Here is a 27,781-nt window from a genome sequence, read left to right as displayed (position 1 = left end):
AGGTTCCCTGACAAGTGACAAAGAAAAATACGTGATTTGATAATAAATTTCTTTTAGGTATATTTATGCGCTTGTGCATGCACGGATTTTCATAAAATGCACAAGTTGAAAGTGCAGAATTGACTACCAGTAGAAAATGGTAGAAATGGTCTTGCTTGGGAAGACGTGAACTGAATTTTTACTGTTATATGCTCAGAAACAATTTGGCAGAAATATTAGCTGTCAGGGAAGGTATATGCATATAAATATAATTTTGCTTTGTCTGTGGATAGTTTATATTATTTACATTATAGAAACTACATTCCATTTAGACAGAAATGACGTGCTGTAAGGCTGATGTCACTTTCCTGGATGTGTCATGAATGTTTGAAGGGATATTGGAAGCTGACTTTCAGAGCTAGGTTTTTAAACCTAATCTTTATTTTTCTGTTTCAAGCTCTTTTGTTGCTTGTTTGATTGTTTGTTTATGTTTTCTTTTATTTAACCTGTTCCTCACTACCCAGATGTTTCTTTCTGGGGAGCGCTGTAGGATAAAATGAAATCCCCCAAAACCCAAATGAGTCAATCTTGACGAAGAGTCACACTGCTGTAAATTACAGCTTAATTTGTCAACAAGCTTTCTCAACATGTGGTAGAGCCACTTAAATACTGGTTAAGCAAAATATTTGAGTATGTTACTGAATATTTTGTTTTCAAGAACAAACTTAAAACTGTCAGAAATGTCATTCATTTCTCTTTGTGATATGTTGTTAAACTTTGTAGAAGTAAATGTTTTCATAAATTCAAAAGAGGAGCTAGTCTGATAATGAAAAATAACAAAATAATAGCTTTGCTCAGAAGATGATAGCCGATGAAACCTTTTAGTTTTGCATAGTGGCTTATGGAGACTTGTGGCACTGACTAAATTGGACAAATTCCCCAGTGAACTATATGCCAAGGTGAGCTGTGCATTCCTACTGCCAAAATGAGCTCTTTAACATGAAATATGTCTTGGACTCTGGTAATGGGAAACTTCCCAAGGTTTCACACATTTCCTGATAATCTCCATGGAATCCTAACACTTACCAAATGTTTTCCTTGTTGGCAGGTGGAGTGGATACAACAGCAGGTGGTTAAAAGAAGAATAAAGAGGGATTATAAACCTGGTGGTACCCAGTCCACTTACTTCAATGATCCCAAGTGGCCAAGCATGTGGTACATGGTAAGTATGTATAGAGCCCTAACTCTGTGTGAAAATAGTGTGTTTAGAAAAAGTAAAATTTCTTAACTTTTTTATGTAACTGATGAAGATTTGTAAACTCCTTGCAAGCATTCTAAAGAATTCCCAGCCAACCTTGCAAAAGGAAATGCTTGTTAATGCATTCATTCGTGAATTCTTCCCATTGCAGGGTGCCTTGGGAATTTCTTGCTAGAGGCTAAGCTTTCAGCAATGAGAAAGGAAGGAACATAGCTGCCATCTGCGAGAGCACTGAACCCACTTGTTTTCCGTGTGTTCAATTCCCTGTCTCAAAAAACAATGTGCTACAAATTTTTTGTGCCTTGAAACACAAGAAAAAAGCCCCAAACAATATCTTTTGAATGTTATATGTGCAAGTTGTTTAGTAATGAATAATTCTGTTGAAATAAATGGATTTCTTGTGCTGCTTCCTTCTGCATGAGTTGCATGTTTTCTGAGCAAATATTTTTTTTGCCATTACAGTCACTGTTAAAGCCTGGAGTGAAAATTATTTTATTCAAGAAGTTTTTAAAAATATCCTATTTTTTCTTGTAAAGATGCAAATGAAAAGTTCATGTTCTTAGTTTAAGGCAGTGGGAAGCAACAAGTTAGGCAATTGACTCAAGCCTCATATGCCTGCATTTTGGCCCTTGAAAGACTTGATGTCTTTCCCTACTGTTCTGCTGATGTAATTCTCCCTACAACTTGTTTTCTCAGTAGATCACCTATGTATCTGAGAATAGGGCACTCAGAAGGTTTATGACCTGGTCGCTTGAACTGCTTCAGACAGAGAGGAAAATATGTCTTTTGGGAAAATGTAAAATGATTTTCCTGTAAGTAGACATTATCTTTTCAGGTGTCTGGTTAATTCCAATGAGCTAGCTCAGTATTTCATATGAATAAAAAAAGATTGTTCTAACACAGCTTTTTTTTTTTTCTCCAGTTGTTATAATTATTTCATTTTGGCTTGTAATTCATGCAGTAGCATACACCGAAAAACAAAAATTTAATATGCCTGCAGTAATTCCCAACAATAACAAGTCAGCTCAGACATTCAGAAATCCTTGTCTCAAGTATGTAGCAAACAAGCCTGTCATCAATTAGCAGGTCTAGTAGATTGGCTATTTATTTCCAGAATTACTGTACTTGAATAAGAGACAAAGTAATATCTTGCTTCCAAAGTTCCTCCCATATTTGTTAAATGGGCCCTTCTAAATCTAGAAGGTAACTAGTAACCCTTTTCTTTTCCCATGAAAAAATGGCTCCATCTTACTTGTTTTGACCTGCTTTTTTGAGGTAGTAACTCACCTCATACACTAGAAATCTATTTCATTTATGTTTTATTGCAGTATTGCATTGATATGGATAAGGGAGTTGGAACTCTGAAACCTTGAAAACAGCTTTTACTGAAAATGTAATGCTTTTCAGAAGCTGTTTGCAAAAGCTGGATTATTTTGGGTCCTGGGATCATGTCGGGGCTTTTTTCCCAGTCAATTGAAGTGTGTATATTTGTCTTTCTCCTCTAATATGTATATTTACTCAGTCCGCCTATCCTACAGATATGTGCGTAAGGTGTCAGACAGTCCAATAAATACCAGTATTTTGTGAGACTGTGGCCTGTCAGCTTGTAAATGCATTTTTAAATTTTTATTTCAGCATTTTAATTCAAACTGAAACATAATAGTGATTTGTGCTTGCTTTCTGCTCTTATTGCTATAAACTTTCAGATTTATATTGGAATTAAAGAAAAAAGAGATCAAATTTCAATAGAAAAATACTAGTAAAACAAAAGTGCAAAAGTGATAAAACCTACTAACTTGGTTTACAGTAACTTGTGCAAATCATCTTTTGTCCCCTTTGGTCACCATGGCTTTTTGGTGGGATTACATTGTTAACTTTTTTTTTTTAATTGACACTAGAAGCTTATAACAGTTGCTTATAATTTTGTTTAAGAAGGTAACAGTCTGCTATTTGTTTGGGAAGGTTTGCCTAGCCACATTGCTTCATTGTAAACTTAATATGGGAAGCACTTTAGGGCAACGAGTGGACTTTGATGTTTGTCTTGTACCACTTTCAGAGTATTTCCAATAATACACCCGTAGGGGAAAGTCCCCATTTGCAGATGCTCTGGGGAGGGATTGCTCCTGCAACTGCATTTGCCTCTGCTGAATAGCTCTGCATATTTGTTGTGCTTTTAGTTCTGGGACTGGATGGCATCGTGTTGAGAGCCATCAGTGAAGTATTAGGGAGTAAACAAATTCGAGAGAGGGAGGATCTAAAAAATGTGTGATTAAGTTGATTTCAGGATAGACGGGCGTCATTATAGATATCCTCAAGTGACTTTATTTGTGATTGTAGCTATAGCTACTTTTGTTAATCTGATTTATCTTTAGAGGGTGGAGGGAAGAAGCAGGAATTCCAGATTAGTTAATGTTTTCAGTCATTGCTCTGTCAGAATGAGGTTTTTAGGTTGCTGGCTGCAAACTTGTTGTTGAGAATGTTATAAAATATTACCATGTACAGGTTTGCATTTTGATTAATAATTAACTTAGTTGTGGGTTAACATTGATACCTTTGGCCGTTGAACTGGTCTAATCACTAACAGGGTTGTAAATGTAGTTCAGATGTGTTGACACAAGACCTTTTATTCGAAGACTTTGTCAAACAAAATCAATGATTGATGCTTTTCTCCCCCATCCTTTTTCTTCACAAAATGGCCTTTTATAATTGTAATAGTCCTGAAGAAATAACACGTTTTGTTTGTGTGATGTCCGTGACAAGAAGTTATTAGGGAGATTCAGAAATTCTCAAAGGTTAAGGGCATTTCTTAAGATCTGTTCCATCACCAAGTTAAAAATTCTTTTATTCTATATTTTTCTTCTCTTGACTGTAAACACAATTCCTAGAAAGAGTAGAGAGATGAGGAATTTGTTGTACTCCTGGGCAGAATATACAAGATATTTAGCATTTTACGCTTTTGTGGAAGCTGAAGGTTTTAGAGACACTAATCACCTATATGCTTCTGCTGTCTGTTGATAAATTTTTGCTTCTCGTGGCTTGTAATACCTAGAAAAAGGTGATCAAACTTAGAAAAAAGAAAAAAAAAGCTTTATCATAACCTCTCATTTTGAGATGTCTGTGTTTAACAGTGACATAGGATCCTTTTTCTTTTTTTTTTTTAGATTAACTTACACATGAAAGTTCATGTGAGAGTCACTATTCAAGTTTGAGTCAAAACTAACCTACAGAATTGGTCCCAACTTGCTTAGAATGAATTGCTATCAAAGAAATAATGTCAAAGCGGATGAAACTCCTTAGTTAACATCCTTTTCCAAGCTTAGAGAGCTCTTAGAGAACTCCACTCCTAGAGAACTCTTAGTTCAGTATGTGGTCCCTGATCTCGGCTAGCTACATATCATTATGTCATACCTAACACATTCCTTCTTGCTCACTGGTGTTCTTTTTGCACAAGATATTCCTTTTTTTGCCAATAATTGCATGAAATTTATACAATCTGTATGCAAAACTGAAAGAGGTCAAAGTCAACTCTAACATCCTACTGCTCTGAGAAACTGTTTTACTTTACTTGCCATTATAACAAACAGTGTATTTGTGCCTAACTGCTTTTACTCTTCCCGCCAGTTTCCTCATTTTAGTTTTGTGTGGGAAAATGGTTATAAAAAATGGAGAAGATGAATACAAAAAATTAAAAAACATCTGAAAAGATGCAGTCAATATAACTTTGGCTAGCTTATGTCACTTAAGTCACTAGATTCCAGACACTGGACTCTCCTTGCTGTCAGTTTTGCTTCCAAATTCAGAAAAAAATGTTAGTTGCCAACTGAAACTGGAGATACATGGGCAACCTAGTGCTTCATTCTGCACCCATAATCAGCTCTGCTGTTGCACTAGGCTGCACTGCAAAATTTTGTAAAACAGAATGTAGCTGCAAGAAATTGATGTAAGTACGGTTTATTTTTTAACTGTTGTTGTACTGCAAAGGCACTGCTCTGTCTTTGAAGTCAGTTTGGACAGGAGCAAGTCTTTTCCAACACTGATCAAGGATAATGCTCCCAGTACTATTATCAGCCCTTATGTGACTGTTCATAATTGCTGGCGCTAACAGGCCTTTCTAATCTGGAGCAGTTTCCATAGTCCCTGCTCTTACCAGCTTCTTCCCATTCTGCTTGGCGCAGCTGGTGCTGGGCTGAAATTGAGTGTGCACTAAGATATTTTTTGTTGGGTTGAGGTTTTGCCAGAGAAGCTGGCAAAGATGTTTTGTGAAGTGAGGTTCTCTGAAAGGAGAGGCATTATTCTGCTAGAGTACATAAGAATAACTGTGATCGTTAAAGTTTATAAGTGAAGTGTTTGCATACCACTATGTCACAGGAGAAGACAATCTGTAACCAGGGGTTATTCTTTATAGCACTGTCAGAGAAAACAAGGGGAAAGGTAGAACTTCCACTGTAGTAAACCACCGCAGCACAATGGTATTCCTCTGAGAAACTACAGCGTAGAGTAACAGAGCTACCCGGAAAAAACACGACAGCTTTAACAATGGTGTTATGCTCAAAGAGAAGCTACCCAGCATATGTGGTGGGGTTCATTCCAAAAATTTATGTATGTGACCCTTGCCTAAGAAACTAGGGAAATATCTGATAGTATCACTAAGGTTATAAACCACAGCAAGAATTCGAACAAGAGAGAACTTAACTGTCAGCTTCTCATGAAGAAAATGAGACAAATGAGTCGCTTTCATAAGCTGCCTGGAATGGAGGAAGAAGAAGCTCCACCTGTTACATTGCCAAATCAAAGAAAAAAAATTTTCCACTGGCACTGCTAAGTATATACCAAATTACATTAACCATAATCCAAAACTTCATAGGAGTAAAATTTTACTCTACATATATCTACAGTAGTCAGCTAACCAATTTTTTTTCTCAGACCCTTTTCAGATCTCTATTTTTGCTGTTGATCTCTCCAAATTAAGTTATTCCATTTTTAAAGATACTCTTCTGTGAAACTCTTTCTCAGCTTTTACTGTTTCCTGTACCCCATTTACTTCCCATTATTCTTTCTTTGTACACATAAACTGTACTTGGAAGAGCAGGTGAAAGACAAAGTGCATTTGGGAGACTGGACTAAATGCAAAAGACTTCACAGTCTTTTGTTTGAAACCAAGAAGAAGGGCTTTTGTAAAAATAATTGTACCTCCTTTACAATAGAACATACAGGACTATAAGAAAATGCAATTTATGCAGTATTTTTTTAAAAAAGAAAAGCATATACACTTGGGTTTCTGAAAAAGTAACTTTTTCTTAACAAAATTTCTAAAAAGATTTTCTAATAGAAACCTATAAACCCAATCAAAGATACAGTTCCTGGCTCTCTGTGGCTGCTCGTATTTTGATTTAACTCTGTGGACTTTCTGAAGTACATTTTTGATTTCCAGAGCTGGGCTGAAAGGACAATCATCAGATGAGCCAACTTTTGCTGTGAATGAATAACTGGTAAACAAATGGAGACAGTGAATGCTCACCTGCCCAGGTATCTAGCCCCAAAAGGGGTTTATGAGGCAGCATCAAGGCTTGAACTGGGTGTTGATCAACACAATGAGTTGGCAAACATATGGAGAGTGAGTCAGTAAAATATTATAGGGAATCCAAGGTGAAACAGGATTATAGCCATGTCAAGAGAGCAGGATAAAAGCAGGTAACAGCCACTGTGGAAAACAGTGTTTAATAATTATTTGGTGAGTAAGCTGGATGATAGAGCTATAATATTCTTGATAATTATATCTGTAGCAAGATTGGATTGAGATTATTCGTATTTTTAGAAAGCTGTTGCTGAGAAGCTTAATTTACCAGCCAAGTATTATCATTCAGCCTCATGCCATCAGACAGATGGAATGTAACTTATATTGCAATTTAAAGTATCTCATACACACTGATAAGCTCTGAATTAGTTGCATCTAGAGCTGGCTGCTTTCTGCAATTCAGATGCAACCAAAATCCAGAGAAAGTCCCTTCAATTTTCACTTTCAGTAAGAACTGTGAAGTCAGCATTGCCTTGAAATTTTATGACAAACCAGGGAACCCAGCTGACTTTGTGTCTTCAAGAAACTCCTCCAGTACCGTACATCGGCAAGGGATCGCTCGTGCTCTCCTGATGCATTTCTGAGCTACCAGCTGAACTATAACCACCTGCCTGGAGGAACCAGCACTCCTGCTCTGTCACTGTGCAGTGGACTTTGGAAGGCAGCCAGGACAAGGCTAATAAGCCTTTTATCAGCAGTGAGTAATGTGAGCATCCCCAAGGTCCTGTAGCTATTAAATAAGGTGGAGGGTAAAAGTTAGATGGTCCAATTGCCTCCCTGGCGCTGCTGATGAGATCTGTGAAGAGCTGGCTTATCTTGTAGCTCCCTCCCAACTCCGAGTGTGAGAGGCAGCATGGAGAAAAGGATCTTACAGCTCTAGCCTGGTCCTTAATGAGGTCAGGTAAGGAGAGTGGGACTGTCTGACAACGCAGAAGACAACAAAGAAACTAGTAACAGTTGCCTGATCACACGGGCTGGAGAGAAATGGAGAGAGAAGGAGAGGGCACGCTGGGTCCAAATGCAGGTCGGGGTGTGTAGGAAGCAGGATTCGGGGACAGAGTTTCTCATGCCATGTTAGTCTCACTACACTGCATACACATCACCTTCTTTTACCACCTCGTAATTGGCTGCTGAAGTAAACACTCTTTTTTTCACTGTCCTCCAAAGAATCATCCTCTCTTTCCTTTTGTGCAGTGAAAGCCAGGGTGGAATGGCATATTAGTGTTTTGGCATATCTTGTAGCTTGGTTTGGTTGCTGTATTTTTCATTGCCTGGAATGATTGCGCTCTTAGTTTTTTAGAAAGTTATGACAGCAATCTGTGACCAGCCTCAGTGGAAGTTTTTCTTTGAAGAACACTGCATTTCTTCAAACACTGTCTTTACCTTGTTTTTGGTATTGTTTCCTACTGAAAGTGTGAATAAAATAGGTAAAGGGATTGCCAAGTATGATTGCCATTGAACTGATATTGTATTGCTTTTTTCACATAAACTCCACAAACATCTGGAACCTCAAAATGACTAGAAACACACAGCCAGAGTACACACAAGAGTTGATACTGAAATTTGCATGTCTTGTAGTCTGGTTGCTAAAGACAGAACTGGTGTGATGTTTCCAGTTTGTTCTCTCAAGCAGCCAACTCGTAGTCTATGAGAGTTACATAAATTTCTGCTACTAAAAATAGGAGCTCTATTACTGCTCAGTCAAGGAGCAAAAATTAGTTGTGCGCTTTTAAAGAAAATTTCTTAACCATTCTGTTCCCAAGAGAGTTGGATCTATATGGTGTCCTTTACAAATGGTAGATTGGAGAACCACTATTTAGCTCTAACTTATTAGGTCTCGTGGCATTCTCTAAATATGATTCTGGCTGTATTTTGATGAATATAAATACTGTGAGACTTAGGATGCCTTGAGAATGAGGGCATCAGAGATCCAACTTCCAGTTTTTACATCTGTACTCTGACGTATTCTTGCATGTATCAACTGAACAAATGCCAATGTTCTCTGAGTGTGCTCAGAGACTAAAATTAAAGTGTGACGAAAATTAAAAGTAAGAAGAGAACATTAATCTTTGCTCTCCCGAAAGCTCTCTTTCAACCACATAAAATAATAATCATAAAAAAAAGGGAATATTCACCGTGAGGAGGGAGCCTTTCAGTAAAACTGTGTTCTGGATCACTTTACAGAATGCAGGACATCCTGGGTGTTACTTACAGCTACTTCTAATGTCATGAAATCTCTGCTGGGAGTTAAAACTGCTGTTCAAGCTCTATGAAGAGGATTTCCGTCTAGCCAAATGAGAAAAATGCAGCAGAGAAGACTTTAAGTATATCAAGCTCCACCAATGCCATCTTGGAGATGAGCTCAGCAAGTGTTTGTGCATATGTTTAGGAAGGGTCCCCAGTGGCTTTTAAATGCAAATTTAATGGAAGTTAGCCTAAATGAGTAAAGTGATAGTTTTTAACTCAGACACTGAGTAAGGGAGAGACTGTTACCATGAGACCCCATGTCTTCTCATACATAGGTAGGCGTTTTTTGAAAAATACACCAATCCTAATTTGAGAAACAAGGCAGGCAACATCTGCTTGACCTTTTCCTATGGAGAGGGAACTTAAATACTAATTGTTTCAAAGTGAGTTCATTTCCAACATACAGCTGAAATGCATGGTGGTCAAAGGGAGGAGTAAAGAAAGACAGTCTCAAGAGAAGCAAGTGTGGATGTTTTACAGGGTAGATACCACTTTTGTCTTACCCGTTTTACTGCATTATAACCCACGAAGCCATGAGTAGCATGCCATTTAAGTGTATAATTGAACTATGTTTATTCATTTTTATGTGGATTCCTAACTGAATAAGCCAGTTGCTTTGTTTTCAAAACAGTTCAGAACTACATTAAATCCAAATAGTAAGTGCAGGAGGCTAAGGAGAAGAAAACATAAATATAAATGAGAGACTAAACATTAAGCATAGAGTGGTGTTTTCCTGTTGGATGTCTTTAGAGCAAGACAGTTTGTTAATAAACAGTAAGTTACTACTTGGTTGATAGCGTTTTGCTTTTTGTGAATATCAGCTTCTGTCTACAAGATTACATCTGGGAGCCAGAAAACCAGTTCAGAAAAAAATAAAGACAAGTTTAAGCAAAGAGGGGTTGAATAATTTTTCTCTTTGTTCAACTTCCATGTACTCCTCCACCCTCAGGTTTAATGTACAATCAGGAGCAGACTTTTTTCCTTGTAAGACTTCTGGTCTGGCTGCAAGCAGGATATTGAGGAAACTTTGTTATCTGTGAGCTTTCAGAAGAGTGTTTCAATAAACAGCCCAGCTTCTCATGTGCTTTATGCAATCCCAACTGAAACACCTAAATGCATACATTTTTGATATACTAAAAGCCTACTGCACAAAGTGTAATGCAGAGAGAGGAATTAACACAGCCACCGTGTCAATTGTTTACAGCCCTTATGGCAGATAGGTAGTTGGTCTGCTTATAGGACACATGGTCCTAGAAGAGCACTCCGAATACTTTCAAAGTACCGACTTTGTAGCCTCAGAGAACTTACTCTTCACTAGATGAAACTTCCCAAGACACCTAAGACAACCTAGAGGCTTGCTGTCTTAGGCAGTAGTCTCACACGTACCACCTATGCTCTCTTCGCCCCCAGATGTTTAGTCCCATCTCTATTCCTTGCACTACTTTTGAGGACCACATGAACGGGCCCAAGAGCAGCAGCCTAGCAAGAGAACAAAGAAACCAAGGCAATGGGAGCAGGACTATCTTTTTGAAAGCAGTGAGTTGCTAGAGTAGCATAACTTCCTTGAGGATCTACATGCTCATTTTAGGATGTTTATTCTCTTTGTTTTGATTATAGTGTGTGTTTGCTACAATAGTGTGGTTTTCCTCCTTTTTAAAATGTTGTGTCTTGCAGTTCCGTTTGCACCCACTGCAGAAGTCTTGTGAACTACTACAGAAAAGGGTTAAAGTATAATGCGTCCATCTACTTCATTCATCTGCCCTTTCAAAGACTTAAAGGACTCGCCTAAACATAACATCAGCCCACTATTTATTTAATGGATAATGTTTCATGGTACTAACTAATGAGAGAGAGTAAAAATCCTAGGGATTCATGTCCATTTTCCCCACTCACATTGGATGTGCAGTCAATTTTTGCAATGTCTGGCAGCTTCTTCTTCTCTGACTTTTAAACTTTTCAAGTGTTGACCACCCCGTTTGGAGCAGTTTTGATCCCCTTTGGAACACAGGACATGCTGATAACTAGACTATGTTATACATTGTGTAAGCTATTGCTATGAAATCATTTAGAGAAGTAGTCCCATCCAAGATATTTTCAATGAAGGAATCTATGAGGGTGGCCAAAACCACTCAGCTAGCTTGGTTTGTTACTTTGCCAAGCCGTAGAAGAAGTCTTAGATTATCTCAACGTTTGAAAAACTCATGCACACACTTAACATTCATCCCACAGTCTAATAGGAAAAATAAACCTGAGGCTGAGCCGTTCATCTCTTCTTGGAAACAATATAGAAGCTGCTTAGCAGATAGAAGTTGTATGCATGTATGAAAGATTTTGGAAGATGCCGGTTATGACCCATGTTGCCTCCAGGCAGACAGTAAGCAGCAAAGATTGACTAAAATCTCCCAGTGGAGTTGCATTCTGTGGCAAAGGACAGGACAATTTACATGCTTGTATATATCATCAAATTAAAAAAGGACATCTTAAGTCGTCTTAATATTTATTTCTATGCAGTTGTGAGTAGAGCTACAATTGTCCTTGATTGAAAAAGGCAAGTTCAAATGAAAAGGGATGGAATGACAGCATTGGACAGTTTTCCCAGAGTTGGACAGTTTTCCCCCTTTTTCTATCTGTAAGAACCTTATGTTTATAGTCATGCTGCTGGTAGATGAAGTTGTTCCTTTGATTGATGTGTTGATTGTTGGAGAGAGGCAAAGAGAAAAATATAGAGCAATCAAATAAACCATTCATTGTGAATTGTAAAGTTCTCACTTAGGTTCTTTTTTTGGTGCCTTTTATCTTTGATAAGTGTTTGCATCTGCAGGAGCGTAAGTCAGAGGGTGACCGGTCAACTAAGGGCAAGTAGCTAAAAAAAAATCTTTTGGCTGTTTAATAAGGAAGACAGGGAAACCTTCAATAATGACAGAGCTACTTGGAAAAGTGTTGTTGGTGTGCGCTCTGTGCAGCAGTGTACATGGGGTAACACGGTTAAATCCCACAGATCTCATTGAAATCAGTCAGCCACCTGAATGCTTTGTAGAGTAAGGATAGATTTAAGCATATGCCTATATTTAAGCTTGAGCTTGAAAGTTTTGATCTGTCAATGCCCCCCAAGCCAGCCACTTTTATTTGCTGCTAACTGGCCTGAATTTTCTGTTTAAATAAGGCTGTCATAACATTGTTATTACTGGTTAGTTGGTTTTCTGAAATGTTTTATGTGAAGGCCTAGATCCGTACAAGAATTGATCAGTGCTTCTGCAGCAAGAATCTGAAATGGCTCCTCTTTTGGATTAATGCAAAACGTTATTTATTTTACATAGCACTGAGGTTAAGAAAAACAAACCCAGCTTTCTATCTACTTTTATTGCAAACCTTGAAAAAGCTTTATATTTTTCATGCATATAGTAAAGTAGCAATATATAAGTAGCGTACACTAGTGTATTTCTGTTTTAAATTAGTGTATATTTCTGCTGAGATGTTCCCCAATTTAAAATTTCTAGGCTTTGCTTCATTAAATAGTATAAAATTATGTTTTAATAGCTTGTCACCTATTCCAAAATTTAAAGGTCAAAGGAAAAAGAAACCCTCATTTGAATGTTTCATTTCGGTTCTGTTTTGACATTGCTGCATATTTATATGTATTTATATATATATAGTGTGTGTTGTTTGCATATTTAATGGAATGTGGAAGAGAATTTTATTCACACAAGGCTTAATATTTTTGTAGCCGTATAGAATAGAGTTGTTCAGGATATGTGTGTATTTAAAGCAGCATCTAACTCTAGATTCAAATACTCCCCTAGAGTATTTGAAGGCAGTTAATGGAAAAAAAAAGTTTATTTCTCACAAATCCTAGTAGCTATTGAGATTTATGCATAGTTCCTGAAACATAGGTGCTTTTCTCTGACAGAAACCAGCAGAAGTATCTAAACTTTTCATGATTTTTTTTCGAAGATATGGATTGTTATAGTTATTTAGATTGCCCAACAGTAACAACTGGAAACCTGTAATTAGAAACTCACAATTTCTAGTTGACCTGCTTTATGTTTTCAACAACACATATATATTTTAGATAAAAAGACTGCATTTGTACACATCATTAGGAGCATTTTCTTAATGATTAGCTATTAAGAAACTTGCAGCTTGTAGTTGTGTAGTTGTCTTGCTCCATATCTACCTTGTTAGGTTGTTCTCTGCTAAGTTAAAGAAATACCCACCTTCTAAACTCTCTTCCATGTTTAGGCACTTTCATGATGCAGTCAGGTCATCTCTTCACCTTTTCTTGGATAAAATAAATAAATCAAGCTTACTAAGAAACAAGCAAATTGTGTTTCCAGCCTCCGATTCAGGAAAAAAAAAAAGCATGGGGAGGACTCATTTCAGTTTCTCAGGCAGCGTTCTTCTTGAAGCATTAGACATATGGGGATATCATTCCGTGGATGGTCTCCTTACTAATTTTCAGAAGCCGATTTAATCCCTGCCTGATATCCCACTTCTTAACTAGGAAAGGATAATACATGGCTTCATAATGCATCTTCTTGAAGTTGTAGGTGACTCTGTCTTAAGCCTTAAATTCTTTACATCATTACTATGTTTCTGTATACTTTCTCTCTTTATGATTAGCCCATTCAGTCCCGAGTTTGTGATTTGAAACATGATTATCCCAGAAACGGACTGCTTAAATAGGTTCATCTTCACAAGTGATCCAGATCAGTCTGTCTCTTTAGCCATCATTTCCCACTGCACTAATTTTTGTGCCATCGGCATGAAGAACTCTGCAGGAGAATGCACTTTAAACTTCCCTGTGTTACAAGAACACATTGTTGCTTCTGAAGGCTTAAGACTTCATTGTAGTACGTGATTGCTAGCTTTTCCTTAGACAAGATGAGATTGACTATATCAGTTCAGGTATCTTAATGGCTTCAAAGTGCAGATGGACAGGGCGAACCCTCGGTTAACTTCCTTATGAGTGGCTGCATTATTAAGTGCTCACGGATTCATGTGCCATCTCCAATGGATGCAGAGATCTCACCATAGTGTTTTAGATAAATAAAAATATTTTAACTGCTTTAAAATTAGTCTAATGCTTTTACAGTACATAGCATAACAATGAACGTAAAAATTAGCTTAGTGAGGGAAGTTACATTTCCTAAGAATTCTCCCTTTTGCTTGAAGGTACCTTTAAGCTTTGTGTAGTATTTTTGGCACACATTCATGTTAGAACAGTATTTTCAGTTAAACAGCACAACCAATAGGCGAAACAAGACAAACATGGTTAAAAATAAAGATATTCTTACAAAATGGAGGAGTTTGGGAGTCAGAAGACCAGCCGTCAGGAATCACGGAAGAGAAGGGTGGAAATAGTGGGAATGACAAAGGGGAATGCAGGCAGTAGGAAGTGGAGCCACACGGAGGGCATCGTAGCTGAAGTGCTTAGCAAAATGTGGTGGAGGTGAGAGAAGGAGCAGTGACCATGAAGTCAAGAAGTCTTTGGGTTTTTGTTTGTGTGTTGTTTCTCTTGCCATGTGTTGGTCTTAGTTTGCTTTCTCAAAGTCTGTCACCTGCTGATTTCTTGGGGAGTTCAGGAGCTATGCAAATGCTAAGGCTGTTATCATTGAGTGTTGCATTTAAAAGCTGAGACCTGGTCTGCTCACAGACTGTAAGCCTGACATATATGATTTTCTTTCCAATCCCAGTCAGATTCACTACACGTTCCAGTTTCTGGCGAAGCTAAAAGCTACCTCTGCTGGGTATTTTTTTATTCTGTCTTTCTACAGGAGTGTGTACTTCTGGTACTAATTATTTAAAATTATTTTCTTCACTCAATATACAAGATTGTACATATTCAGTTATGTTATTTGCAAAGGGGGAAGTTCTACAATAGCACTGCTATAGCCAAGATGTTCTAGCTGTCCTCTGGGGTAAGGAAATGGATTTAGTTTGGCAGCAGCTTCCAATATTCAACACATTCTCTTACTAGAAAGCTTTAAAGGCTTGGTCTATGTCTAGTTCTCAACAAAATCAGTGTTTGCAAATATATCTATACTTTTTCAGAACCTTTCAGTTTATCTGTAATTTCTCATACAACTTGAATCCAGACTTTCTGCTGCAATTTCCTTTTAGGCTCTTTTCAGTTTTCACAGTATTTTTACATTCTGGGTCTACTTTGCAGCGTTTCGTATGCTGCTGTGTCATATGCCTCTGGACTAACCTTCCTCAACATTTCAGCAAAATCTTAATATTTAATCAGCTCAGTCAAATTTCCTGAGACAGTAAGAATAACTCTCTGATACTTTTGTGTCCTCTGGAAAAGTTTTTGTTTTGTTCTTAAAAAAAAAAATCTTCTCTTTTATTCCCTCTTCTTTCCTAGGCCTCCCTAGATTTCTGCTGGCTAGGTCTCTCATTTCTGCCAGATGATCTCATCTACAAAATATAACTAGCCACTCCCTCTAGTGGTTTGGCCTTATCTTCCCAGGTTTCTCCTATAATAGAGTGGAGCTTGTATTCACCAACCATAGTAAGCTCAGATGGTGAAAAGCCCACTGGTGCCTAGGGTACTTACTTCCCTATAGGCAAACAAAAATCTTAGTCTGATCCTGTGTTGTTAATGAATTTTCACAGCATGCATTTCAGTGTTAGATTAGATATTTTCTGTACAGCTGTCTGTGTAGGGTATGAAATGAATTTTATACTTCTTTCCCAAAAGAATAGTTTCATGATCATATAGCTTGCCCTCTGGCAAGCTATAATCTCTTCTGACATACCAAACGAGGGAAATAATAGGACCTTGGGTTCAATATCCTGATGTCTCATTATGGTTCTTAGGGGACAGGCTTGTAGATATTCACTAGATGTTTATTACTGAAGTAAAGGTGCTGCAAACAGTTCCAGTCTTAAGAAAGCCCACAGGAAAATGAGAAAAAAAAACTCCTGCCCTGTTACTAGCAGTGTTATTTGAGATTATATTTATATTCTGAGCTGTATGTTCCCTGTTTCTGCAACCTTTTTTATCCCTTGGGGAAGGGTAGGGACATGGATCTTTCCTGCAGCCTCCTGAGGGAGTCCTGCATCCCCCATCCCTCACCCTTGTGGCCTCTCTCTTCCTTCTCCCCTAGGACTCCCCACCACTAATCCCAGATACCAACAAGCTCTAACTTCATAGATCACAGGGACCTGGCCATAACATAAAATAGAGACAGAAGGACAGAACTGGTGCAGAACTGGTGCAGAACTGGTCCTTCAATGTGACATAGTCATATTCACAGCCAATGTCTCCTCATCTACTTCCTCCAAAGTCTTCACTTCCACACAAATTTAAGACACTCTTAGGAAATAAATAAAAAAGGCTTCGTATTCCCCTCCAAAACAGCTTGCCTCCAACATCACTTCAACAAAATATGCTCCTTGAACATCATCCTTTTCTCTGCAAAACAAAACAAGGCAAGGAAGAGAGTTTTTGTAAGTGGCAGGCTCCTCCCATTCCCTAGGAAAGTTAATGATTAATTTGAGCCATCTGTTTAGGGCCTTCTCACACTGTGTTTAGTTTAATTCTGTCACATATGTTCATATAAAGTCTAAATAAAACCATCTCCAACTCCCATACTTCTTAACAACTTTATACAGAAGTAATTTTCTTTGACTTGAAAACAGCTTAAAAATAAAATTGTGAAGAGCGTGTCTTTTATGGCATAGATAGAATCTCTAGAAGGTCATGAAAACTGTTCTAAAGCAAGACATATCATCTGCTTATTTGTTATTTTAGGAATAACCAAAATACCAGGTCCAGTCTTGCTTAGGCTTAGTAGGTAACTGCAAGCTGCTTGGGAGGTTATTTTTTCTTCTTTTGTCTTGGTTAAAAGATTAGAGATTCTGAATCTTTTTATCAAGATTTGTCACTGGAAGCAGCTAATAATAAGACCAGAAATATCTTAGTAAGTGGCTAAAAGGTCCTTCGTAATTATCCAAAGTTAACTTTCTTTTACTTTTGTTTATTTTGTATTGCTGCCATTTACCATTTGTTCCATCCTCACCAAATCATGCTGAATAATCAGTATGTAAAAGTAATACAGACATTTCTAAACATCTAATGCCCTTCAGGCTTTTAGCAGCTTATTCTGTACTCACAAATCTAGAAATAAGGCTGAGGAACTCATTGTGGTTCTTAAGGACAAGAACCCCCAGAAACAGAGAAAACAGAATTCAACTCGGATGCTGATACTGTCTTCGAATCGTGCTTTTAAAATATAATAAGAAGAAATTTATATCACTGCAATGATGTGTAAAATCTGTCACTATGTTTGAGACCTCTCAGGTAATAAAAGAAGTGAAGGAGTTAAGGAGATTAGTATCACCAGCCTGAAGCATTCAAAACACACAAGACATGCCCCAAATATACTCTTGGATGTGTATTTAAAATCAACAGCTTAAAAAAAAAAACCTAACCCTCTTCATTTACATAGCTTTTGTGCTCTGAGATTATAGTATTCGTATTTTCATAAACCTTCTCTACAGCCAAGAGGAAGGAAGAAAAGAAAATTAAAAATATAAGTATTCAGAGTCTTCAACAGTCATACAATCATATGGACTCCATGAACTGATGCTTTAAAATGTAAAAATAAAGCATCTTGGGACTTTCTGTGAAAATGTCCTATTTTCTTTCTTTTTTGGGGACTTAGAGGAGGTCAAATAAAAATATGAGGCATAGGCCACAACAAAAAGCAGAATGGAAAGAATTGTCTCTCTGAGGAATTATTCATCCTTCGTGAATACTACATCCCGGGGGCTGAGGCCGTGCAGCTGAGGCCAGGGAGCAGCTGTTCTGCTCACATACTCCTTCTAATTAATAAAAGAGTTTCTGTTCTTATTTTTTTTTCTTCATTTTTCTTATTTTTAGATGAGACTTCAAACAGGTAAAAGTACATTGGCTTTTGATCCATTTTCAGGCCTTTTCTGACTAAGACAAGTAGACTATTTATATAGTAGCAATATGAGTAATAATAGTAGCACCAGTTGCTGTAGAGGTATCTTGAGGTAAAACAGCCAGGAGAGATCCAGTTCCATGCACATGTCTCTCCTTCCTGCATTACTCAGAAGTAGCTACATGTCGCAGAAATTGTTCTTTTTCCTTCCTTCTCCCTGCTTTACTGATTCCACAAGATGTGCTGCCTCAGGTTTCCATGCTTTTCTCAAAACTTCCCAAGCAGAAATCTGCCCATATATTGACATACACTTCACAATAGGAGAACACTAATTTAAGGATATGCGAAGTGCATCAGGTCTGTGATGTGCTGCTCGTATGAGTGATTTGTGCTTCCAAAATAAACTGGACTCATTCTGGATGCTTTAAAACAATTTCTTCTCTTTTTTTTTTAATCCTTTTCATACATGTATTTTCACACTTTGAGATGATGTGGTGGAGCTTTTGGAGTTTTTGTGATTGCTACTTTGGACATTTGCCACTAAGTGATGACATGCCAAATGACCATGAGGAGTTTTTCATGCTCCAGATTTTCATCTTTGCCTTAAAGGCCGAGTCTCTGTTGTAACTTCCACATGGGAGGGAATTAGATCTAAAGGTGCATGCCCTAGCAGAGTCGCAAGTCACATCCCCCGTGGGATGCAGAGGTGAGACTAAAGGCACATGGTCTCTGTGCTAGCAGATGGGAGCAAATCTCCTACTGCCTGCAGACCTGGACAGGGAGGTGTTTCCTACTGCTATAGGGGCTGAAATATCCTTAAACTGGCTGCCTTTGGAACATATAGGTCCTGCCTGGACTAACTCAGTTTAAGCCAACCCACAGCTTACAGGAAGACAAGCAGTCTTAACTTTAAAAAGTGCCAGTGGTGGAAAAGTGATGGAATTGTCTTGAATGTGAATGCAATGTATTATGAATTACTCTATTTTTGGAAAGACTAGAAATTTAGTCACAGTATTAGACTAAGAGTTATGAGCTCCTTACTTTTCACTGCAGAAAAATGTGTATGTAGTCCTGCAAATTTTTCTTGTCTCAGTATAGCCATTAGATATTCCTGTGCAAAAGAAAGTCCTTTTATATTGATTTCCTGTTCCCCTTCCTTGCTTAAACAGGCATAAAATAATGTATATCTGTGATTGTTCCTATTGGCCTCTAAGTATTTTTTTGTTGTTGTTGTTAACTTAAAGAATCAATAAAGCTCAAGAACCAAATTCATCTCTGAAGTAAATTAACTAAACCCTCTGGAGTTGTATGAGCAATGAATTTGGTGTTAAATAATTAATACGGTATACTTTTGAAATATATCTCCTGATACAGATACAGATAAAAAAAATAGCAATTCAGTAAAGCATGACTCCATAAGTCAGGTGCTATTTAATGCAAAACATCTTGCGTTTGAGATGAATCAGACTTTCCATTATCTGCCTGCTCCTGGTAGGTGTTTAAAATATGTGCAGCATTAATCTAGACTTTTTTGAAGGTGAACCTGAGAGGAAAATCCTTTGCTATGCGGCTAGATTATCATATACTAAATATTAGGTTATATCTAAGAAAAAGAAAAATACTTTCTTTTGCTTCCTAAAATCTTTTTTTCACCTTCTCCTACTTGCTATGAAACAATAAAAATTGATAGAAATACTTTTAAAATAAAGCTATTCTAATAAAGAGTCGCTCAGAACTTCTTTCAACTCAGAACATCTTTCAGTTCCTTATCAAAACATGACTTCAGTTATCAGGTTATTATTTTTCAAAACATATTTTCATGATTTCTATTACACTGTATGAACCATTTTAAAGAGGAGTCTGCATTCCCCACTCCTGATCACCTCCCTGCTTACCTGTTTAATTCTAATTTAAAATTGGATCCCATCAAAAACATTAAAGAGATTATTTCTCTTTTTTTAGCAGACAGAGAACAACTGCCAAGTTTTTGCTTAGAGCACTGCACGAAACCATATGACGGAAAGCTGAACGTAACATCAGGATGTGTTCTCTGCTAAAGCTAAAAGCTTCTAAACTTTGCTGCCTGTGCATTTGCCCAGACTGGCTGAGAAAGCCAAACACCTCACGTCATTACATCCCTTCACAGAGCAGGAAGATGCTCTCTTTCCTTCTGATAGCTCCACAAAGAGCCCCCACCCATTCCCTGGCCCTTCCTGCCCCTCTCACACAGGCTCTTGACTGTCCTTGTTCCTCTTTGTACCACATCTCTGCCCTATCCCTGCTCATGGCCTTGTATCTGATAAACCCTCTCATGGGAAGTGGGACTCTAACCTGCATGGCTCACCTCTGTCTGTGCCAAGGACCTTTTAGGTATCAGGCTAATTGAACCAGAGGGATTTTCTCTATTAATACTCCAGGAGTCTCTTTTCCAATCTCTGGACTAGTATTCAGAGATTTCCTGGTGCCAGAAGCATATGTAATGTTTCACCAGATTGGACTCAAGAGCTGCCAGCTCACATAATTGATCTTTAGAATTTGGTCGTTCTGATTATTATCACAGAATCACAGAGTGGTTGAGGTTGGAAGGGACCTCTAGTGATCATCTAGCCCAAGCTCTCCCTGCTCCAGCAGGGACACCTAGAGCACATGGCACAGGGCGGCATCCAGGCGGGTTTGAAGATCTCCAGAGAAGGAGACTCCACAACCTCTCTGGGCAGCCTGTTCTAGGGCTCTGTCACTCTCACAGGAAAGTTCTTCCTCACACAGAGATGGAACTTCCTGTGTTTCAACTCATACCCATCACCCCTTGTCCTGTCACTGACCACCACCAAGGAGAGTTTGGCCCCATCCTCCCTACATTCTTTTTCTTCTATTACTCTTTTTAGAAAATCTTGCATTTCCCTCTGTACTTAGATATTGACAATATATTCAACTACTGCTAATTCAAAATCTCAGTAAACCAATGCTATGTTTCTCATGAAGACTTACACAGGACATGATGGGCAGTTTCTGAGAGGCTGCATGACACAGCATTAGAAATTTGGGTTTCTAATCTGCTCTGAGAGTCTGTATATCAAGATCAACATGGGGTTATGAACTCCTGTCCCTGCTGTATTCTTACAGGCTATCAAGTATTGCAAAAGACAGACAGAACTTTGCAGTCATCTTTATTTTAATTTGACTTTTCCCTCTGGAATTAAAAAAGTCTATTAATACCATTTCTGATTTCTCAGTCCAGCAGTTCAGCTTTGTTATTGATCCCTAATTGGATACATCAAGCCTAAGACCATCAATATTAGTGCATCAGACAAAGAACATTAAATAATGTTAGTGTTAACAATAAATAATGTTAGATAGTGCCAGTATGCTATTTTTAGAGAGAATTTCACAAAATAGCTAAAAGGAGCCAGACACATGTCTGACATTGAGAGTGCACTGCAGATAATTGGAATGTAATACATCAAAAAAGAAGGCCTTTTTTAATGTAGTGTCTGCTTTTTAATTGCAAGGGTGGAATTACAGACATCCAGGTGATTCTTTTGGACTTTTACCTTTATAAGACTTGCATTTCAAGTCTGAGAAACGTTCTGGATCTGAATTTTCCTTACTATACCCCTCTTCCTTCCTAATTGTCCTCCACTTGTCTCCTATCCCTGCAGACAGTTCCTTTTAAACACTGTGGAATCATTAACATTTTCCAATTAAACAGTCCAAAGAAGAATATAATCCTTTAACTGTCTTTTAAAAACCTAAATTAAATTTCTCCATGTTACTGGGTGAGGGGTTATTTATTCCTTTTGATGGTATCTTCCAGGTGATAGATGAAAATGATGTGTGTTGAAATGGGTTGGCTTGCTGCAATTGTCTTGTGGTGGTACCAATGCAGGAAATCTCTGAATTACTTAATCTGCTGAAAGAGGGGGAAAATTCCATAGATTAGCCTAGTTTATGCTATTGCCTAAAATAAAATTCAAAAACAACAGTTCAAAGATAAATAGATATAATCAAAGCCTCCCAACTCTACAGCCTGTGTGCATTAATATGAAAGATTGTTTTTATTCGTGTAAGAGAGGACAGGAAAACTATTGAAAATTATTTTAATAATTAAGTCCTTGACTATTCATACATAATCCAGTCAATTTAAATCACATGATTTTTATTATCATGACATGTCTTCATATTTGTCATTTGGGTAACACTGTAAATCTAAGCATTTCCTCCAAATTTACTAAAAATGCCCTCTGCTAAGTAGTTGACAATATAATTTGGACAGATGTTTAGGAAGTAGCATATGGTTAATGATAAATAATAAAATGCAACTCAGTAGTGGAAAATTTCTTATAAAAATATTTTGAAGAAAAAGAATGAAATAGAGTTATAAATGGCATTTAGATGGTGTTTCATATGGAACGGCACATCTACACCATATTATATAGTATTTGAAAAGTAATTGCACTCTAAGGTTTGCGTTGTTCTTGATTAAAGTCACATCTTCTGACTGCTTTGAGAGCAGTGTGCACAACTGGATTAACTTGGATAAGATCACATACTAACCTGCAGAGGAAGGTATAATTTGTGAAAATGGAGGGATCTCAGATCAGATGTTGAAGGAAATAAAGCTTAAAATTAAGTGCTAAAAAGCCAGCAAAGGAAGAGAAAATGAGAGTTTGAGAACAGGACTTGAAGACCATGATTAAAAATAAGTGACAGAGAAGGAAGGAAAAGTAAAGAACAGAAGTGAAGAGAAAACAAAAATGCTATTTCTAGTAGGAAATGAGGGTAAACGGATTATTGTAGCAATGTGAACTGAACTTTTTGTCTGTTTCACATGTGCGACTGTGGCATTTGTTGTGCAGTGGGCAAGTCTCATGGATGATCATAAAACCGGCAGTACAAGCATTTCCTTGCAAGATACAAAACAAAAAGTTTAAGCCTGACCTGTACATTCTTTGGAGTTGGTCGCTAAAGTCCTTCAAATGTCTTTGACTGTGAAAACACACACACACGCATTCGTATATATATTGATACAGAAGTTCATAGAGATATACACGCAGAGAAAAAGAATGAAAGGGACCGTATACTATGTACATGTATATATCTAGCCTAAGAGTCACAGAATCATAGAACACTTAAGGTTGGAAGGGACCTCTAGAGGTCATCTAGTCCAACCCCCCTGCATACGCAGGGTCACCTATAGCACGTGGCACAGGACTGCGTCCAAGCGGGTTTTGAAGATCTCCAGAGAAGGAGACTCCACAACCTCTCTGGGCAGCCTGTTCCAGTGCTCTGTCACCCTCACTGTTAAGAATTTTTTCCTTAAGTTCCTGTGGAACTTTTGGTGCTTCAGTTTGTGGCCATTACGTCTAGTCCTGTCTGTGGCCACCAGTGAAAAGAGACCAGCACCATCTTATTCACTCCCTCCCTTGAGGTACTCATAGACACTGATCAGATCCCCTCTCAGCCTTCTCTTCTCCAGGCTGAACAGGCCCAGCTCCCTCAGTCTCTCCTCATAGGGCAGATGTTCCAGGCCCCTGATCATCCTTGTGGCCCTGCGCTGGACTCTCTCCAGCAGCTCCACATCCCGTAGCAGCACTTAAATTCTCTGGTTTGTCTATGAAAGTACAGGAATGTGAGTGGGAGTAAAAGGAAATGTATAATTTGATAATAAGCTTGATGCCACTGAGATTTTCGCCAACTACGACTAACGGTGCCTTCCGAGCGCTCACGTTCCGGAGGAGAGGGATGGAGTAAAGGGAGGCCGCAGGGCGCTGCGTGGAGCGGTTCGCGCAGCGAGCAGGGGTGGGGCTCCAGGCTGTGGCGCCGAGGCCAGCGCCGAGCTGCTCGCACAGCCGCTGTTGCTACGCTACAAGTTTCAAGTATTTCTTTATTGTTTTCTTTTTTTCTTTTTGTCATTTCTTTCTTCTCCCTGCCCTTAGCCCCTCTTTTGCCTCTTGCTCTGGCTGAGACTAGAGGAGCTGGAGAGAAGTGGTGCTGGTGAGGGGCTGGTTGGACCCCCTTCATGGGGTCGGCTTTGCCTCTGGGTCAGGGAGTTGCTAATGGGGCATACGAATACTCAAAGGAACGTGTCTCATTGCCATGGCAAGCCAGATTTCGTCATACGAGCTGGGTGCATTCATGTCAGGGAAGCGGCTTTCAATTTTAATGTACCCTAAACTTTCTTTCTCTCCTACGCCCTGCCTGTCTGCTTGGAAAGTTGTACTCCAGGCTGCTCACAATGCAGCTATCCACAATTCATCAGGCACCTCAAGCTGCAAGTTTTTCAGAGGGCTGTTTTGGTTACAGGTTCTTAACTGCTGCTCATCTCCTGCTGATATTGCACAAAACCTGCCAAAAGCCTTCTTTTGTAGATAGAAATGAATCTGGATTAGTTTCCAGACATTCTGTCAAGAAATTATACAGCACATAAGCTCCAAAAAGCAGGTTTTGTTTCCATGGTCGTTTCAGTGCAGCCATTTGTCTACTTTTATCCACATATGGTTGGCTTTTCAGAAAAAAATTCAAATAATTCAAATGCACATTTCAAATGAGAATGCTTAACAGTCAGGAAGAGTTGCTTTATTTTACTCAGGGCTTCTAGTGGTTCAATGTGGCTGTACACTTTGCTTTTGTGTTGCTTAACATCAAGAGTAATCTGAGAGAGAAATAGGTAGGCTTAGCAATTTTCACTTAATTTAGCATTTTTTTTTAATTATGTGTATAGTGCTAAATGTAGATGTTGATCTTGGTATGGGTGGGATGCGAATTGATATGCTCATCTGCTAATTTAAATGGTAATGTTAATGTGAATAAGTGAATATCTTAGCCTCACACTGTTTAGTAATCTGCAACATCCAACCCTTTTATCTCTTTTTTTTTTCTCTCTAGCACTGCAGTGATAACACCCATCATTGCCAATCAGATATGAACATAGTAGGTGCTTGGAAGAGAGGCTACACTGGAAAGAATGTTGTGGTCACCATCCTGGATGACGGCATTGAAAGAAACCATCCAGACTTGATGCAGAATTATGTGAGTCCACAGTAGTCCGGATTTGCTGCTTTATGTACACTCTGCAACAAATTTGCTGCTGATAGAGCGATGAACATGTTCTAGTGGCTGGAGGAAAAGGGAGGAGGGAAGGAGGGGACTGATATGACCATTTCCCCAAAGGGTAACATCAATGGGAAGAAAACGTTCTTCTAGGAGAAGAATTTTTGGTAATCTGTGCTCTTATTTTAAGACTATGCACAGTCTGAATGTCTTTAATAATCTGGATGTCTTTCATAACTGAGTCCTGCATTTCTAAAGGGCTGTAACCAATCATCTGAAGTTCCTTCTCTTCTCTGTAATTTTTTTACTTAATATGCACATACTCTCAGAATTTAGGAATGGAGTATGCTGCTTTTGAGTTAATCCATGCAACTGAAATCCATTTTTGGCCAATATATTTAGCTTGCAAGGCAGCAGATCTTCTCAAAATGCTGTAACTTTAGGCGTACCCTCCTCCTTTTTTATTTTTAAAGTTATTTTTCTTATTGATAGAAATAATATTAAAGGAAAATAACATGACTTGTTGTGAGTTGCAAAGTTAAGAATGGGTAGAATGATTTTGAGGGTTTTTCTAGTAAATCTCTGTTAACTCCAGGGAGTCCCCCCCCACAATTCGTATTAGGAGGAGAAGTGTCTCTTTGTGTATCATATATTTCCTATAGCCTCAGAATGTTTCTCTCTGTGTTTGTATGATTGGTTTAATATGCCTTGGGAGGACTGCATAACATAGGCAGAGGCTGCCTCTCTAGTAGGTGATTTCCTGATTTAGTGTCACACTTTGAAGCTGTTTACAGTGTCAGGGCTGTGCTTTGCTGGAGTGATCAAGCATTCTCATACTTCAAGAATAGGCATTACCTGTTAATAGACACATGACCTTGAGAACCTTATTATTTCTCTGAAAATGGAATGTGCAAGCTGTATGTTCACAGAAGATGAGAAAACACATACATTCGGACTGAGTCAGATTGGTGAAGATGAACTGGGCAGTTGTATATCTTCATGCCCCAAAGAGACGTAGATCTTTTACAAGAGACTCATGTTGAGCAAGGATTTGTGTCATATTGACATAATGTCACATTGACATAATGTCATATTGACATTGCATTCAAGAGATGAAGAGGATGATAACATCATTAGCAACCCATCAAAACTGCAATCATGTCCATAGTTTTAAAGACACACCCACACATATCTGTATCCTGCATGTGAAACTAAACTTTAAAACAGATGAGGACTGCAAAAGCATTAATGAGAGGATATTGTCTCGTTTGTCAACATATGCCTAGTTTGATTTTACGCTGCATCTACTGAAGTCATATAAACCAAATATACCAAGCCGAACCAAATATGCTTTTACTTGCTCACTGAATGACCCAGACTGTATTAGATGTCACTTCATCCTGGTACTATCCTTCCATTGAATTTAAAGCATCTATTTATTCCCTTACCACCTCCTCTATCCTTTTCCCTGTGCCAACAAGGAATTCCCCCAGAGCAATACACATTGCTTGTTTGATAACAAATGCTTTCTATATGCTGGATTACTGCTGGTGTGGCTGCAAACAGGAATATTTGAGGTGGATGTGGTAATGGGTTTTGAACAGAGAGTGGGTTAAAAAGAACTGCTTACCATGTCAACACTCCACACACTACCACATCAATTAATGGGAGCCATACAAACCAGCAGCTATTTGCTCTATGAACTATTTTCAGCTCTACAAATCTTGGTAAATATAAAATATGGAGCAAAAATACACAGATATTTTGCATATATTTGAAACAGTTGTACACGCAGATAAGTGAGGGGATGTTTAGAGAGATGTCTTTTATTTTCCAATGTGAATGTAGTTGCATTTCAGGCTACACTTTAGTAAAATATTTGCGGTAAAATGTTATTATTTGTGTTCCTTGAAGCTATAAATACAATTTCAGTCTTCATCCTGTAAATAATTTCTGGCATCTTGAAACATTTAGCGAAGTCCAGATTTTGCAAATGAACACTCCTAATTTTCAAGTTTCATAGAAGGATTATAGTTTCTTGGCATAATAAAACACCTCTTTCTACTTCCTAACAGAGATTGGAACTGTGATTTCCAGGGCATTTGTTGTCCTCATCTCTTTTCCAAACAGGAAATAAAATGTCTAAATCCTGTAATTATAAAATATATAATCATTTCCTAATAAATGAAATCGTTAAGAAACTGCAGGAACATTAGTTAACCTAATTACTCTCTTGTAGGAACCTGCTGAAGAATGTGTAGGTCAAACGAGTCAATGACTAATTAATGAGAAACTGGTTTTCTTTGTCCTGTTGGCTACAGGATTCGCAGGCCAGTTTTGATGTCAATGGAAACGATTTTGACCCGATGCCGCGATACGATGCCAGCAACGAGAACAAGTAAGACACTCATGACATTTTCTATGCAGTTCTTCAAATGGAATGTACCAATTCTGCTACAAAAGTCTAGGAAACTTGAGTCTTTATAAATCAGTGTGATCTGCATTTAAATCTCTGTGAAACATGTATTTATGTCTCTCCCATCCACATTGTATGACACTCTTTGAATGTATTTAGAGACGTCTGAGAATACATGAAATATAGTTTGAAAGTTCTGGGTATGTGAAGTGGACCATTTCTATTCCCCTTGGGATGCACAGTAAAGGGGGAGATACACCTTTTCTAGGTGTCGTCTCAGTGAGTTATTGGAGCTGTATTATGTGTGAAAACTGCCTTAGCTTCTGACTCTCCTGAGCTTT

The 27,781-nt window shown here is 38.2% G+C and overlaps 1 protein-coding gene across 2 annotated transcripts in view; it reads left to right on the top strand.

The window, feature by feature from the left end:
* Positions 1-27,781, top strand: part of PCSK5 (proprotein convertase subtilisin/kexin type 5) — a 232,802-nt gene that overhangs the window by 42,081 nt on the left and 162,940 nt on the right. For both annotated transcript variants that reach the window (XM_088522071.1, XM_088522070.1), the window contains exons 3-5: positions 1,088-1,201; positions 24,860-25,003; positions 27,346-27,422. In XM_088522071.1, the coding sequence (XP_088378197.1) occupies positions 1,088-1,201; positions 24,860-25,003; positions 27,346-27,422 (335 nt within the window). The remainder of the gene's footprint in view (positions 1-1,087; positions 1,202-24,859; positions 25,004-27,345; positions 27,423-27,781) is intronic.

The sequence above is a fragment of the Tinamus guttatus genome, unplaced genomic scaffold (genome assembly GCF_059628265.1).
Source record: "Tinamus guttatus ecotype Peru unplaced genomic scaffold, ASM5962826v1 Tinamus_guttatus_pri_ptg000146l, whole genome shotgun sequence".
Classification (NCBI taxonomy): domain Eukaryota; kingdom Metazoa; phylum Chordata; class Aves; order Tinamiformes; family Tinamidae; genus Tinamus; species Tinamus guttatus.
This window is presented reverse-complemented; position numbering and strand designations above follow the sequence as displayed.